This window comes from Thermobia domestica, chromosome 14 (assembly GCF_964235325.1).
Source record: "Thermobia domestica chromosome 14, izTheDome1.hap1.1, whole genome shotgun sequence".
Lineage (NCBI taxonomy): Eukaryota > Metazoa > Arthropoda > Insecta > Zygentoma > Lepismatidae > Thermobia > Thermobia domestica.
In genome coordinates this window covers 54,925,464-54,943,624 of record NC_137467.1, presented here as the reverse complement: position 1 = coordinate 54,943,624, position 18,161 = coordinate 54,925,464, and the positions used below count along the sequence as shown (strand labels likewise).

Genomic DNA, 18,161 nt, shown 5'->3' with positions numbered 1-18,161 from the left:
ATGGACGTTAAACTGGAAATCAACTCAACTCAACGCGAATGTTAAGAGATACAAAGTCTTCATTCAGATACAATTGAAAGACAACAGATATATATGGAATATTGTGAAAGTATCGTGCCCAATACGATGAATTGTGTAAAATAATAATAGAGAATAATAATAATAATAATAATAATAATAATAATAATAATAATAATAATAATAATAATAATAATAATAATAATAATAATAATAAATTTTGGGAATAACATATTGGACTCAAATTCTAAATAAATAACAAAAATTATTTATTCGAAATCTCATTATTCTCATTGTTAGATTAATTCTCATTATTAGATTATGAGTAAATTCTCATTATTAGATTAATGTTAAAATTATATTTTGATTTCTATTTTCTTTCAGTGCAATTAACAGTTCATTTACATATTCATATACAAGAATTTCTATTTTGTCTTGATTCGTTTGCTTTCACGTACTACTTCTTAACCAATAAGCATGCAAATTGTTCCTTTGTCCCCATTTCAACAATCACCTTATCTGACGTCAATCTACACAGGCTGTATTTTCATCAGACACATGTGGCGATTTCTTTGAAATGGCTATTCAATGACCAAGGCCATCCAACAAAACTAAGAGGACTAGGGTTGCCATATTTCAAAAATGAAAATCAGGGACGCTACTAAATTACGAGAATCTTTGAAATGCTTAAAATGAAAAGAAGTGTTATAGCTATACTAATTTACTTTCTTCCATTAGATAGAATTGTTCAAATATTACGTTATCACATTTTTAGTCATTTTAGTCAAGGTAACCAGAATTTTTACTTGCAAAAACGGGACGCAAACGAATCGACGAGGCGAGAAGTAAATATCTGACTTTCAGACTGCATTTTGGGACTCAGTAGTGTTTTCAATTTACAAAATACACAAGTAAGAGAGATAACATATTGTTTCTAATTTAAGTACTACCCAACAATGCTTCTAACTACTTGAACACACAGAATTCCCATTCAATTCCCACTTAAACCACAGAACACTGAATTCCCATTTGAACATTCAGAAGTTCCATACACGACTGAACCTTCCCAATGAGTGTTGGTACGAAAAGTGTAGAATTTGCATTGACCATTTATATTTTGAATAATAATTACGGGACACCTGGGTCAATTTTGCTTGAAAACGGGACATTTAGGCGTCCCGTTTGAGAAACAGAAAAAACGGGACAACGGTTGAAAAAAGGGACTGTCCCGGTTAAAATGGGACGTCTGGTCACCTTGGTTTTAGTAGACCTTCTCTTCCCTAGTTAAGCAAACGTAAGCAGATGATTTACCTCCTCCCCCTTGGTAAGCATTATTTTTTTAATTTCTCAGGACCTGTTGTTATATTATGTATTACAATATTATTTCTCTTATGTTGTCTGGTCAGTTTTATTAATTAAAATAATATATTTTTCTTCTTGAATGGTCAGCGGAAAATTACTAAAAATATCGGTCAGGGATTATTGATTAAAATATTTCAGAAGCAAGAGGCAGATTGAAACAGAGTACTAAAGATAACAATGAGATTGAGCGGTAAAACCTTTTGCCTTTGGCCCAATGAAACGAATGTTTCGTTTAATGTCAAAGTAGTTAAATCGCGAACTTGATTAATCCATATTTTATGTATTCAAGTTTTTTTTAAAAAAAACTTTTGAATTGCCATACTCAGAAGTTGAAAAGAATAATTATAAATGTACCTAATCCTGTGAAAAAAGCAAACTATAATACTCTCTCCCTTTCTTCTTCGCTGAAATCTGGGGTATTTAAGCGTCCCGAGAAATATCGCGCCGGGACGTAGATATCGATTCCGTGACTGTTCCGGATTTTCAGGGACGAATGTGAACCCTAGAGAGGACACAAGGTGGAGTTGTGGATGGGCTAACCTACGATATAAGGATGCAAGACGTATGAGCCGCGACTCTTGGTTTTCCATGTTCATTAAGAGTCTTCATCCCGGCGAAATTAAAATACCGCTAATTTCACAGTAATTATGTGATATCTTCAAATAGATAAAAGATAATTGAAATATGGAACAAGAGCGCCCTAGCCAATATTATTTTGCGTGAGGTACCATTATCACAAGTCACCTAAGGGTTTCCGTTTTCAGCTGTTTAGAAACGCGAAAATAAATGCCGATTTTCAAAATGGCTCGAAATCAAAAGCAGATAAGTGAGTCGTGATAACGGTTTCTCATGTAAAATAATATTGTCTAGGGCGCTCTTGTTCCACATTTCGATTATCTTTTATCTATTTGAAGATATCACATAATTACTGTAAAATTAGCGGTATTTTAATTTCACCGGGATGAAGACTCTTAAGCTAATACCTGCATTTACGCCTTCTTGTGTTATTGACAAATTTGATATTGTTGTCAAAGTAGCATATGTACACTGCATTGTTCATCGCCACCGATTGAGACTATTTACGTTGGATCTGATTTCTTTTCAAGTCGTCTAGGAGTCCATCGCCGGAACATGATGTACCCCAAAAGAAGACATCAACGCTCGAAGAGAGACTTCGGTGGAGAATCGCCGAGAGCATCACGCAAGTGGTGTGTAGATCTGTACCCACCCTAAATTCATCCCTTGCTCTTCAATCTCTTCTCTATACTCTCACATCACAACCTGTTTCCAATTTAAAAGCGTTCTATTTCATTAATTAAGCAACCCAGGTCCCGAACTCACAACTTCTGCTCTACAAATTTTAGTTTACAAAATCTTCGGGCGGCTTGTCAGTTCTAAATCTCCTACGTCTTAATTTTTCTTCGTTTATTGCTACAAGAACTGACGAGGATATTCAACACAATATGATATAATTGGTAGATATTCCGAGGCCATATAAGACGACGACCAACAGCCTAACATGGAAACTAAACCATATGAGCTCCTATGGGGAATTACAACACACTTTTGTCTACAAAGCTAATAATATGTCTACAAGGCTAGAAGTTCTTCAACTAATAGACTACATGCAAAAGGTAAGTTTGAGTAACATATTTGAAAATGTTTTCTTATGTGGTGTATGTCACGTGCTTACATATTGTTTTCCCTCCCTGTCATTTTTTCTGCCTGTCATTTCTTCTGCCTGCCATTTTTTCCGCTCTTGAAACTACCTTACCATTTCAATCGCGAATCCATTTTTCCTTACACGTATTTGTAGCGTAGATAGGACTATGATTAAAATCGATCACATACAGGGTGTCTCAAAAGTCCCCTGGCATAGGATAACTATTATTATCAGAGCTACAACAAAATACTACTCGCGATCGGAATTTCACCGTTAATCTAAGCGACCGCGAAAACTATGAATTCGACACTGATATCGGTCATTTTCTACTACTTTTATATGTCCCGGTAAACGCCTCCCTGTGACCCCCTAATTCGAATTTTGAAAAAAAACGCTTCGCCTTGGTCTGGGGTCTGGACTAGGGATGGCCAGAACCGGTTCCTGGTGGAACCGGTTTTCGGGTCTGAACGGATCCGGTTCTAGAAGATCCGGTTCTGGAACCGGTTTTTCGGATCCAGGTCTGGAACCGGTTCTTCGGATCCAGGTCTGGAACCGGTTCTGAATCAGAACCGGTTCCTCGCGGAACCGGTTCCACTGGAACCGAAACTTTGTTACCATCCCTACGCTAAACGCGAGCTGCTGGCAAGCTGTGAAAAGTATGCTAGATGAAATGGTGGAAGCGACAGGCAGGCGCCTAGGCGGCGGCAGCTTGTCTCATTTGGCTAAATAAACTGGATAACTGGCAAACTTATTGGCTAAACAGGCGAACCGAGCGAAGTAGCTCAAGTGGTAGAGCGTTGGCTTCGCATTCGGGAGGTCGCGGGTTCGAATCCCGCTGCCGACCATCCTGACTGGGGTTTTCCAGGGTTTTCCTCAGTTCTACCAGGCAAATGCCGGGATAGTACCTACTAAACAGGCCCTGGCCAACGCCTTCCCAAATCCTTTCCATTGTTGTTGTTGTTATTAATCCAGTATAAAATGGCCTCTGAGCTGTATCTGGTGGTTGTTAAATAAATAAATAAACTGGCCAACTCATTTGGCTAAAAACCACTGGTGGACCAATTTTTTTTTCTGGGGGCACAAGCGGGTTTGGACGGGGAAGGCACAAGCGCATGGTCCTCTTTGCATTATTTTTGAAGGTGAACTTTCTGCCTCCTTTACGGGTCTTTGGGGGCTTTCGGATCCAGGTCTGGAACCGGTGCCTAAGATCCGGTTCTGGAACCGGGTTTTCAGATCCAGATCTGGAACCGGTTCCTAAGATCCGGTTCTGAAACCGGGTTTTCGGATCCAGGTCCGGAACCGGTTCTGAAAACCGGATCTCCGAGAATCGGTTCCTAGCGGAACCAGTTCCGCCGGAACCGGAACTTTGTGGCCATCCCTAGTCTGGACCAAGGTATTCGTGCAAAATTTAGTAACTCTCGGTCAACTTGTCTGGTCGCCAGGCCGGTCCCGGTAAATGTCTCCCCTGAGACCCCCTGGTTCGAATTTTTTTTAAAAAAAACGTTTTGTCTCGACCTGGGGCCTAGATCAAGGTACCCATGATCAAATTTTGGTAACTCTCGGTCCACTCGTTTGGTCCCCAGGCCGCTCAAAGACAGACAGACAGACAAACACACAAACGCTTTATTTTATTTATATTAGATGAGATAAATAGACGTTTTGGGGAGAAACTATACTGTGTAGTATAGTTTTTCTCATTTTTCTCAAAACTTTTTTTTTCTGACGTGTCGTTTAAGAAAAACGATTAATTTAATTATTTATCAACACTACAGGCAGATGCCCAATTAGAGTGCTGAAATATTATAATTCATTTCTACAACAGTTTTTTTTAGTGCCTTACGGGACATTGTACATATATCAACTTCATCATGCTTTTGACATACTGTGTTACACACGGAACATACTATCTAGATGTATGACTTCAGCATTATGTTGGTCCTAATCTTTTCGCACGAGAAGAGACCTGTATTATTACAGTAGTTCTAGTTCTAACTGAAGAAACATGGAAGTATAATGATCATATAACGTTTGAACAATAGAATTCATTTTGAACTATTTTTTTCTAAAAAGAAATGCCAGATAGTCAATATTACCCCTTTGTTCTAATGAGTAAATATTAAAATTATTTATAAATGTACTCAGTGGCGTATTTAGGGGTGTGGCTATCGGGCTCAAGCCCCCCGAAATAATTTCATTATTACTTTTTCATATTATACGTACAACACCAATGCTTGCTACTGGTTCTCAAGTCCCCCCCCCCCCGAAACAAGATCCTAAATATGCCACTGAATGTACCATAGTTTTTAATTGAAGGGTAAATTGCAGTTACCTTGTATATCAAATACCTAAGAAATTGTGATTGAACTTTTCCAATTTGTTGGCAATACTTTGTTGCGAGGGATTCCAAATTTTCAGTAGCATATTCCGAACTTGAAGCGTACATATGAATAATACATTTTCAAGAGTGTTGCAATATTTCTGAAGTCCTTACTACTTCTAATAATGAATACTAACAATTTAAAACCATCATGAATAACACTTTCAATGTGTTTAATTAACATTAATTTCAGGTCAAATGCAACACCTAAATCTTTAACTGCATTTGATCTGATTATAGAAGTATTATTAAACTTATAATCATATTTAAGACTTCTTTGTTTCTGCTGAGTGATAATACGTTATATTTGTTTATGTTTATTCCAAGTTTGTTAACTGAACACTAGTTTGCAATATTCTCTAAGTCGTGTTGTAAATCATGCATAGATTTTTTATTTTGGCGTATATTTTGACATCATCAGCGAACAATACTTTTTTAACTGTTGGGTATGTGATCTGAAAGATCGTTGATAAATAAGAGAAATAGTAAAGGGCCTAAGTTGGAGCCCTGTGGAACTCCTGATACTGTGTGCTTACGTTCACTTTTTTTTAAAATTAGTTTATTAGGATGAGAAAAAAATTGGTGAGTGCTAAAGAAAAATGATAATGTATACGGTTTTCTGAGGAGTTTGTGCTGATAAAACGTATTTACCAATAGAACGTGACTTTCCTTCTATCTTATATATATTTTTAAGTATACAATAAAGCCATGAACGATTTCCATTTTTACTCTTTTTTTCTCCCTTATTCTGTTTCTTTAAAGAAAGGAAATGTAATACTTTCTAAGAGATGTGGTTTTATTCGATACAATGATAGAGGCGTATTATTTCGCGTCTCGCGGGCATTGGAAATAGGCTTGTCGATAGATATTGAGTAGGCTGGCAAAAACGAGAAGCGTGTCTCTTTCGGTTCCGAGTTGGTTTATACACGTGACGTCATATGGAACAGCTGAAAAGAGGGAGCCACTCGTAGAGCCGCGGAAAGTCAGGCAGTCTTAGAACCGCAGTGCTTACGGTGTGGGACGCGAGTGGCGCGTACGTATGAGTTGATCAGCAGCATTCGAACTCGTCGCCCGCGCAGTAAGGGAAACCGCGAGGGCGCTCGTAAACTTTTTAGTTTTTGTAAAGCGAAATTTAAAAGAAAGCAAAACAAAACTAGTCAAAAGCGACAGAGAAAATGAACTAATTAATACATTTAACGAAGTTAGCCGCTTGCAAAACTTTATTACTCCCTTAAGATATAAAATAGACATACTTGTGACCAAAACATATTTTCTTTTACATTGATTTTGTGAGACAAACCATAGAAAATTTTACGTATATTCCTAATATAACGTCTTAATTGTGTTTCTGTTATGTGCATATCAATAGTTGGTGTATTTACTTAAATCTATTTTGATATTTTAATAGTGTGTGCTAACTAGTATATTTGTTTTCAGTGTGTTTCAGTGGTTCGTTAAAAGTTGACAAATTTATTGTGATTAAAATAATCAACAAAATTGTGAGAAATATGTCTTATATCCTGTCTCACTTACAATACGATTGCGGAACTTAATTTCTTGAAGAAAGAAATACAACAGTATGTCTACATGAAAGAAACTTCCGTTTAAGCTATTGAAGTGACTGAAAAACTAAAAGTTTTCCATTTTTTCCCCGTAGTAATATATTCTAAGAAGAAATCTATCATGGATTCCATGGAAAGTTCTTCAGGAGATTTTGAGGAATCGGGTGAGATATCTGTGGAGGAATTATTTGATAACTCTACGGATTATCCGCCGTTTAATTTGTCTCTCGAGGAATACTTGTTACGGGTTCGAGGCCCGAAGAGACTCCCTCTAAACATAGTGATTCCCATTACTGTGGTGTATGTGTTAATTTTTGTGACCGGTATTATTGGTAACGTGTCAGTGTGTATAGTGATTATTCGTAATACCAGTATGCATACGGCAACTAACTATTACCTGTTTAGTCTAGCAGTATCTGATCTTACAATTCTTCTACTAGGTAAGTATTCAAAATTTTCTTTTCGTTTATGCTGTCAATATCTTTCCTGCTTAAAAAATTCGACACTAATTTTCTTCTAGAGCGGTGATTAGCATTGTCGCTTCCGAAAAGAGAAGCCTAAGATTCGAATTCCGCGTCCGGTCGTCTAGGTTGCCCATAAACCACAAAATGTAACGATCAGGGGTTCACCCATGCGGGGGTGTTCGGACCCCTTAAATTTCGTAATAATATATATATATATAATACAGGGCCGGATCCAGGATTGACTGAGGGGGTGCACCAGCAACTACCAAAACAACTAATCACACTGAAACTCTTCAAAGTGATATGTGACAATATTCTTTACACCTAACAACACTGATGCATAGAACGGGGGAGGGGAGTATTTTAAAGAGGATCGCATGGGGTATGCTCGGGGAAAAAGTTCTTCCCTCCTTGTTTCTGTTTTCTTCCCTACTTGACAAATGTTATATTGTTTTGCTTGGTGAATCCTTTTCCTTCAACCGTTTGAAAATCGACTTAAATTATTTGAAAGCTCTGCTTTCTTTTAAGCCCCAAAGGGAGCTTTTCATTTTAGATAGTGCATATTTACAACGAAGGGGAGGGGGGGTGCACGTGCACCTTTGCACCCCCTAAATCCGGCCATAATATATATATATATATATATATATATATATATATATATATATATATATATATATATATGCAGCATAAAGAATTGATATTATATTTGATTTGCACTCTTTGAGCTCCTCCCTGGCTAAGCGGTTAGCATACGCGCCTTTGACGCGGGAGACCCGGGTTCGATTCCCGGCGGGAGCTCATGTGGTTCGGATTCCACGTTAATCAGTAGGTCCACGTCTCATATAGCCTCGCTGCTGAAAGGGACGCTAAACTGAAATTCAATTCAATTCAATTGATTTGTACTCTTCTTATTATACAATTTACTCTGATGATATGATGATATAAGCATGACAATTACTTAGCATCTTTTAGGATGCAAAATAATACCGGTTCAATACTATATGGGCATGGTATCTTGTAATATTACCTCTTCCTCAAACTTTCGACACTTCCGAACAAAAATTTCTATGTGCCTACCTGGTAATGATTATATTCCAAATATTTTATATTCACAGTGTCATAATCGACACGAACTGTAACGCTTAGAGTTTCAATTTTGCTTTAGTGAAACATTTCTGATACGTAGAACGTTCGTAAACGTTCCTCTCAGCGATTAGTTTTTCGAAAGCATTACCGGAACGTGTTGTTCAGTCAGGAATAATATTAAGTTTAGGTTGGAGCTATCATTTCTTACACTTGTATTATTGATTCTGACTACATAGCACCAGTAAAGAGTTTGCTAACAATGTCCTTTAAAAAAAAAAAAAAAAAAATACTGATAAATCTTCGCATTTGCAAGTGAGATTAGAAAATACTAAGGAAAATGAAATGAAGTCTTTAAGTTTTACGTCCCACGATTATGCCGGCTTTACTAAAAGAGACGGTGATGGTGAGAATTGAAGGAAATGGTGGAATGAAGAAAGTGTGTGGAAACGGGAGAACCCCAAGAAACCCCACGCACGCGGTGTTTGTCCACCACAAAGCTCACTTGGCGCGAGCTGGGATCGAACCAAGGACCCCATGCACCAGAGGTGAAGGCTGTATGTACCATTGAGCCAGAAAATACTAAGAATAAAATAATTTAATCATTCAGACATAAATTAAGGGGCACTGTGCTTCTGTAGTAGAATTCTTAGCTCTGGTACGTGGGGTCTCTGGTTCGATCCTCCACCAAGAAAATTTGCTGTTGGCAACACCGTATCCGTGGATTTTCTTGTGTACTCCCATTTCTGCTCCACACTCTCACTCCACCAATTCTTCCATCATTCACTTACCTTAATTAATTATCATCTCTCTTAGCCTAGGGAGCGTGGTGGTTCAGTGGTAGAGCGTTCACCTCCGGTTCATGGGGTCCCTGGTTCGATCCCGTGTGTACTTTTGGTGAACCGTGCACACGTGGGTTTTCTCGTGGGTCTCCCGTTTCCTCCTACTTTCTTCATTCCACCATTTCGCTCATCTCTTTTAGCCGAACCGGCAAAACCATGGAACGTGAAACTTGGATTTCATTTCATTTTCTCTGGGAAGTTAAACTGACAGATTTCATTTTCATAACATAAATTATTATTATTGTAACCAAAACGTGTATGGGTAATGTTTTCCAGTACTTTTTCCTTAGTTCTACCAAGCTAAGGAACCTTTAAATATGGAACATGATTGATTTACTGTGGACAACAGCTTTAATTTCTTGGAAGGGAACGGAGGGGCAGATACATTTTTTGGGGGGCAGCTAATATTTGTATACCAAAAATAATAGTTTTTAGGACGGAACCCAGCAGTATCTAACGAGGGGTGCACCAATAACTACCACTACATTTGAATTATATTTGATTTTTTTTTTTAAATCCCTTTAGGCATCTGTCGTGTGAATGAGGAATATTGTTTTGCTTGGTAACTCATTTTCCTTTAATCTTCAGAAAATCAACTTAAACTGTCTGTTTTGCTAAAACTCCGCTTTTTTTTTCTACACCCCAAAATGGACGTCAGAAACTTTCGGAAAATTTTGATATTTTCACTGCTAGCTTCTCATTTTAGATAGTGTATATTTACAACAAAGGGGGATGGGTGCAGGTGCACCGGTGCACTTAACTAAATCCCACTCTGGTTCTTTTATATTATATTATGTACTTGACCTACATTACAATACAATATGTCTGAGAGGCAGTCGAGGAAGAAGACTGGGGAGCACCTCTTCTTGTTCTCTTCTAGTGTCGTCACTGGGTCGACTTCCTTCCGAAATTAATTTCAGTGTTTCATTCAGAACAAATACATACATACATACATATATATATATATATATATATATATATATATATATATAGACACTTGTAGTTTTCTACTGTTGAGAGAAATCACTGGCTCTTCACACAATTGAAACAAAACTTAAATGTTCAATTAGGAAAATATAGGCTGAAAACCTTCGAGACTTCAGCGTTTAAATTACAAAACAAGGACGGAACACGAAATATTGTATTTCTCTGCGATGTTTATCAAAGTTTATTCGTTTACAATATTATTAAACATGCAAATAAATACATTTAAAAGAAAAAAGTTGTACTATAAGGTAAGTAAGGTCTTTTGCAGGTGCCGGATTCGATTCCAGGCGGGAGCTCATGTGATTTTCGGATTCCACGTTAATTAGTAGGTCCAGTCTCATACTGCCTCACTGCTGGAAAGGACATTAAACTCAAAATCAGAATCAATCTTTTGCAGATGAGTTGCGTTGATATTGAGTTCAACGTCACTTTCAGCGGCGAGGCTGTATGAGACGGAACCTTCTGATTAACGTGGAATCCAAAGCACATGAGCTTCCACCGGGAATCGAACCCGATTCTCCCACGCCAAAGTCGCATCCGCAAACCGTTTAGCCACGTAGGAGGTCTCTTTTTGTAAAACTTTAAAGCATATTTAGGTGCACGTTAGCTTAGTGTTAAAGCGCTCACCTCTAGTGCGTGGGGTCCCTGATTCGATTCCAAGGTAGAGCTCCTCCATGGCTAAGCGGTTAGCGTAAGCGCCTTTGGCGTGGGAGACTCGGGTTCGATTTCCGGCGGGAGCTCATGTGGTTCGGATTCCACGCTAATCAGTAGGTCCACGTCTCATATAGCCTCGCTGCTGAACGGGACGTTAAACCCAAATTCAACTCCACTCAACTCGACTCGATTCCAAGGTATGTGCGTTTGTGGTGGACAACCATCAATTTTCTCGAGTCTATCGTTTCTTCTGCATTCTCATTCCATTAATATTTTTTTCATAATTACCTATTTTCGTTAATTGTCCGTCTCCTTTAACTTACTGGGTATAACCGAACGACGTTAAAGATTTTAAAATATATTTTAATAAATATATATTAGGGGAAATATATCTATTAGAAATGGCCAATTCCGGAATTTTGAAAAACTCTGGAGTGTTTCCGATTCGGAAATTTTCCGAAGTCTGGACTTTTCTGAACTCCGGAAAGTGAAATTTCCGATTCCGGAAAATTTTGGCCATCCTTTATATATGCAGATAATGAAGAGTCAAGAATGGAAATCTTTGTGTAGCAGAATTGTTAAGAACAAAATAAATGTAATCTTTACTTTAAAGCGTTCCTCCAACGTGCCTTACAAGAGTCTGGGAACAAATAAATTCCATTGAGTGATGATATAGCTCGTGAGCGCGGGGGTGCCCGAAGGTAAGTTTTAAAGTACAGGTTGCACCAGTAAGATTGTTTAGAGGGAGGAATATAATTTTTCTTTGGAAATGATACAATCAAACTGAGGAACGGTAAATTTGGAAGAAAAAATGATAAATTTTGGGAGAAAGGAACGGGTTAAGTTAAGATGAAAGGGGCCAAATATAGGGAAGAAAAATAATTACACGGGAAACCTAATAGATTTATGTATAATTTAAGAATGGAATAGAAAAAATTCAATGAAATGTTTGAGTTTTTCGTCCCACGGTTATGCCGGTTAGGCTAAAGCAGACGGTGATGATGAGAGATGAGTAAAATGGTGGAATGAAGAAAGTGGGAGGAAACGGGAGAACCCCGAGAAAACGCACGCACACGGTGTTTGTCCACCACAAAGCTCACTTCCGAGTTCCCGAGACCCCAAGCACCAGAGGTGAACGCTCTACCATTGAGCTACCGCGGCCCCCAAGATTGGAATAGAAGTACATGGTATAGAACCGAGAAGTGCGAAATGCAGTAGAGATTATATGTACTTACCGGAAGGGGATATGAACATAATAATTGAAGTAGCTACCCTAACCTAACCTAATATTAACAGAAATTAACGAAATTGTTACTTTTTTTTTTTAAGTCGGTTCCTTCAACTAAAAACAGGCCAAAGGAACATTTCGGGCGGATTGCGCTCATGCTTTTGGGAGGATGAGCACCTCTGCTAATGAAGTAAGATAGTGAGGGCCGGAAGAATCTTCGGAAATTCGCGGCTGCGATGTTTCCACCATGAGAGTCTACGACAGAACGAGGGACGTAACAATCAGAGGTTATTGTTATACCACTGAGCTCATGAAGGTCCCTCCTTTTTTCCTCTCTCTTTTTCGTAAACGAAAGCTGACTTTGAGCATGTAGTAACTAGGAGCAACGGCGCTTTTGTATTATTTAAATATAATTAAATAGTGTCATAATATTTTCCTTCTAATTTTGATGCTGAATTCTGGGTGTAAATGTAGTCGTGTGAATTTGTTTTTAGGTTACGGCCCGAAAAGAAAGGAATGATTAGGACTGAGATTTCTGGGCTTTCGGCATCTAAGCCCATTTAGCCCACTATCCGATGAAAGGGAAGGAAGGATGCAGCCTCGGACTATTGTGTTAAGTACCATCCCGGCATTTGCCTGGTGTGAATGAGGGGGGAACCCCAGGAAAAACCTCACTCAAGGTGGCTGGCCTGAAAAAGCTGTCACACTTTTCTGACAGAGTGTCCGCAGCGGGAATCAAACCCGGAATCGCTCGCAGAAAAGGTGAGAGTGGTAGAGACTACGTCACACTGGGTCACGGCCCGAAAAGAAAGGTAAAAATGTACTTCAACGATTAAACTTTGGAAGTGTTTATGTATTGAAACAGCAATTAACATTTTTCCAACAACGAAAAGAATAAGTTCTATGTATAAAATAAGTTTTGACTGACTGATCAACACCCCAGAAACTTGAAATTTGGGCTCTACATAGGATTTAGGGAGGCACAGTGACTCAGTGATAGAGCGCTTACCTCTGGTGCATCGGATTTCTGGTTCAATCCCTAGCCAAGTTGAAGTTTGTGGTGGACAATATAGTGTTCGTGGGTTCTCTCGGGTGATTCGTTTTCTCCTACTTTCTCTGGCGTGGGAGACCCGGGTTCGATTCCCGGCGGGAGCTTATGTGGTTTGGATTCCACGTTAATCAGTAGGTCCACGTCTCATATAGCCTCGCTGCTGAAAGGGACGCTAAACTAAAATCAACTCAACTCAACTCCTCCTACTTTCTCATTCCACCAATTCTTCCATCATTAGTCATTTGCTTTAATGATCGTCTCCCTTATGCGTAGAAAGATTTTATTTCATTTTTCATTTTCCTTCATAAGATTTGTGACGTAAGGTACCACTAAGGAAGGATTTTTGAAAATTCAACGAGGAAGAAAGGGGTAGAAATAAGTGTGACAATTATTATATTAAAAAGGTTGATCTCTTGGAGTGTTAGAGACATAAAATTTGGTAATTATGGGCTTATTATTTAAAATAATTGGACACGTCTTTCAACGTTTTGTGGTATTTATCCGCAAGGGAATGAAAGAGGTGGACATTGCAATTATTATAATAAGATATCTATATCTCGGAATCTTTTAAGGTTAGAGAAACGAAATTTTGTATGTTTCAGTTTTTTAAAAAAATATTTTTCCTACAAGGAAAGAAAAATGGGTGTGATAAAGGGGGGTGGGGGAGCGAATTACAATTATTATAATATGATGTCCATATTTTGGATTGTCATAGAGGTGTGAAATTTGGTATCTAAATTTCTCATTTAAACTAATTCGGTACTTTCGTTTTTTATTGTATATACTTATATGTATTTCATTTGGAAGGGAAGAAAATGAGTTGGAGGAAATAAGTAGAGAAGTATTATTATTATATGATGTACGTATCTTGGAATTCCTTAAATGTAGAAATATTAAATCTGGTATTTATACTTCCCATTTAAAATAATTAAGCTCGTGTTGCAGCGTTTTTAGATACTTGATCTGGAAAAAGTAATAGGATTGGTTCGCTAAGATGTGCATTTAAGCTGTTCGAATTTCGTGTGAGACTTAGTCTTGAAATGAATTGTATAAAAAAGAAAAAATAGGAGGAGGAGAAGGAACGCTTAATGAATTCTATGTAAAAGGTATAGGAGGAGGAACGCTTAATGAATTCTATGTAAAAGGCATAGAAGAAGGAACGCTTAATGAATTCTATGCAAAAGGCATAGAAGGAGGAACGCTTAATGGATTCTATGTAAAAGGTATAGAAGGTGGAACGCTTAATGAATTCTATATAAAATGGTACAGGAGGAGGAACGCTTAATGAATTCTATATGAAAGGTGCAAAAGGAGGAACGTTTAATATTTCCCCTCACAACATGTGGAGTGGAGAGGGGAGGAATTTGCTAGTTTTTATTCAATAGTAATAAGCATGATTGTTAATAGCTATGAAACCGACAGATGTAAATAGGTTCTACTGTAAAGTTCCCAGATAGTAAGTTCTAAAACTTTACTAGCACATTTTACATTAGACTTCTTTTAATTTTCCGTGTAAAACCATTTTATATGTTTGCTATTTGTAAAATTTAAATAGGGTCTATCGCATATCACTAAGATTTTTCTTTTCTCTCCCCCTCTCTCTCTCTCTCTCTCTCTCTCTCTCTCTCTCTCTGAATAAGCTGGCAACCTTACTCCATTGGTTTGGGCTCCGAAATGAATGTTCCAGAATAAACTGTTATGGATGCGAAACTGATTTTCTGATTGAAAAAAAAAAAAACTTTCACAATTGGTAATACGGAAATCATTTTTCCTTTAAAAAGTCTGTTGCGAGCCTGATATCGACTTTCTGGGAATATCGGTTCTGGATCTCGAATCATAAAGCGATATTGAGTTGAAAGTCAAATTACAGAAGAAAGAGAAATATGTTTTGTATTAAGATCTGTTGTAGGTGAGACCCCGATTAATTATTTCGCAGTTACTCAAACATTAATTATGATATGTAAAATAAAGATCTTAAATAAAATATATTTAGGTGAACCAACCAATCCCCATTCTCCAACCAAAACGTTTAATTATGTTAAATGAGAAATTCAAACATCAACTTCCTGTCCTACATTTTAAGTAGTAATTCTTTCAAGGATTGTTCCTAATCTTCTCTTCTTCCTGCCTAGGGTTCTTGGTTCGATCCCAGCTCGCGCCAAGTGAACTTTGTGGTGGACAAACACCGTGTGCGTGGGTTCTCCCGTTTCCTACCATCTTCCTCATTCCATTCATTTCTCATTATCAACGTTTTCTTTAGCCTTCATGCTCGTGGGGCGTAAAACTTAATTTCATTTTCTTCTTTTCTTCCGATTTATGGACATTTAATACCTGCAACCTTTTACCCTTTCTTCCACATGAAGTTTCAAAAGAAGAAAATTCTTCTTAGTGCTACCGTACATCATAGAACCTATGATATCTAAACTTCAAGTTTTCATCTTAAGCAGTTTGACCAGAAATTAGATCAGCTAGTCAGGACATCTTCGTATACCGGTATATATTTATTTCCGGAGTGATTGATTGTATTCAGCTTTGTTAGGAAGGAAGTCCATTCCAGAAATTATTGAAATATAATGAACGTACAGTCTTATTCGAATAAACACTGCAGTTAGCGTACGTATCTTTGGTGTGGGAGACCCGGGTTCCATTATCGATGGGAGCCCATGTGGTTCGGATTCCACGTTAATCAGTAGCCTCGTCTCATTTAGCCTCGCTGCTGAACGGGACGTTAAACTCAAAATCAACTGAACTCTTATTGGAATAAACATTGATAAGTCTCTTGATGACACTGTGCATAATTGGGCCTGTTGGAGAGTGCGACAACATCTACCTAATGCGCTGTATGTAATTTTTATCTCCCACTTCTCTATTTTGAAATTTAAAATATAAATGTCCTTTGAACAAGTAACAGTGCCACGTGTACACTACGTCAAGAATTTTAGTTTGCATGGCGTGAAATTTTGCCTAATAATATTAAAACCGGAAGTGGTAATAGATTTCTGTCATTACTGGTTCTAGTAGAGAGATTAGAGTGAAGATGAAATGTGTACATTCTTTAGACACTAACTGATTCCCTCTAGCTCTCCGTTATCTGAACGATCAATGTTAAAACCGGAAGCGGTTGATTTCTGTCACTTCTTGTTTGAATACAAGCTTAAGGGAGAAGGCGGTACCTATTCTTAGAATGCTGAATCGAATCTAAAACCTCTTCTTGCTATCTCTTATCGTTTTCCTTTATGAAAATCGATATTGACACCGGAAATAGTAATAGATTCCTATCGCTTCCGGATTCAATAGAGAGTTGAAGATTACAATTTATTCTTAGAATGCTGAATCGAATTTAAAACCTCTTCTTGCTATCTCTTATCGTTTTCCTTTATGAAAATCGATATTGACACCGGAAATAGTAATAGATTCCTATCGCTTCCGGATTCAATAGAGAGTTGAAGATTACAATTTATTCTTAGAATGCTGAATCGAATCTAAAACCTCTTCTTGCTATCTCTTATCGTTTTCCTTTATGAAAATCGATATTGACACCGGAAATAGTAATAGATTCCTATCGCTTCCGGATTCAATAGAGAGTTGAAGATTACAATTTATTCTTAGAATGCTGAATCGAATCTAAAACCTCTTCTTGCTATCTCTTATCGTTTTCCTTTATGAAAATCGATATTGACACCGGAAATAGTAATAGATTCCTATCGCTTCCGGATTCAATAGAGAGTTAAAGATTACAATTTATTCTTAGAATGCTGAATCGAATCTAAAACCTCTTCTTGCTATCTCTTATCGTTTTCCTTTATGAAAATCGACATTGACACCGGAAATAGTAATAGATTCCTATCGCTTCCGGATTCAATAGAGAGTTGAAGATTACAATTTATTCTTAGAATGCTGAATCGAATCTAAAACCTCTACTTGCTATCTCTTATCGTTTTCCTTAATAAAAATCGATATTGACACCGGAAATAGTAATAGATTCCTATCGCTTCCGGATTCAATAGAGAGTTAAAGATTACAATTTATTCTTAGAATGCTGAATCGAATCTAAAACCTCTTCTTGCTATCTCTTATCGTTTTCCTTTATGAAAATCGACATTGACACCGGAAATAGTAATAGATTCCTATCGCTTCCGGATTCAATAGAGAGTTGAAGATTACAATTTATTCTTAGAATGCTGAATCGAATCTAAAACCTCTACTTGCTATCTCTTATCGTTTTCCTTAATAAAAATCGATATTGACACCGGAAATAGTAATAGATTCCTATCGCTTCCGGATTCAATAGAGAGTTGAAGATTACAATTTATTCTTAGAATGCTGAATCGAATCTAAAACCTCTTCTTGCTATCTCTTATCGTTTTCCTTTATGAAAATCGATATTGACACCGGAAATAGTAATAGATTCCTATCGCTTCCGGATTCAATAGAGAGTTGAAGATTACAATTTATTCTTAGAATGCTGAATCGAATCTAAAACCTCTTCTTGCTATCTCTTATCGTTTTCCTTTATGAAAATCGATATTGACACCGGAAATAGTAATAGATTCCTATCGCTTCCGGATTCAATAGAGAGTTGAAGATTACAATTTATTCTTAGAATGCTGAATCGAATCTAAAACCTCTTCTTGCTATCTCTTATCGTTTTCCTTTATGAAAATCGATATTGACACCGGAAATAGTAATAGATTCCTATCGCTTCCGGATTCAATAGAGAGTTGAAGATTACAATTTATTCTTAGAATGCTGAATCGAATCTAAAACCTCTTCTTGCTATCTCTTATCGTTTTCCTTTATGAAAATCGATATTGACACCGGAAATAGTAATAGATTCCTATCGCTTCCGGATTCAATAGAGAGTTGAAGA

General features: G+C 37.4%; 1 protein-coding gene across 2 annotated transcripts in view; it reads left to right on the top strand.

Moving 5' to 3' along the window:
• Positions 1-6,386: 6,386 nt before the first annotated feature.
• LOC145670602 (pyrokinin-1 receptor-like) overlaps positions 6,387-18,161 on the top strand; it is a 598,788-nt gene continuing 587,013 nt past the window's right edge. For both annotated transcript variants that reach the window (XM_081739395.1, XM_081739394.1), the window contains exon 1: positions 6,387-7,422. In XM_081739395.1, coding sequence (XP_081595521.1) covers positions 7,104-7,422 — 319 coding nt within the window. In that variant the 5' untranslated portion in view covers positions 6,387-7,103. The remainder of the gene's footprint in view (positions 7,423-18,161) is intronic.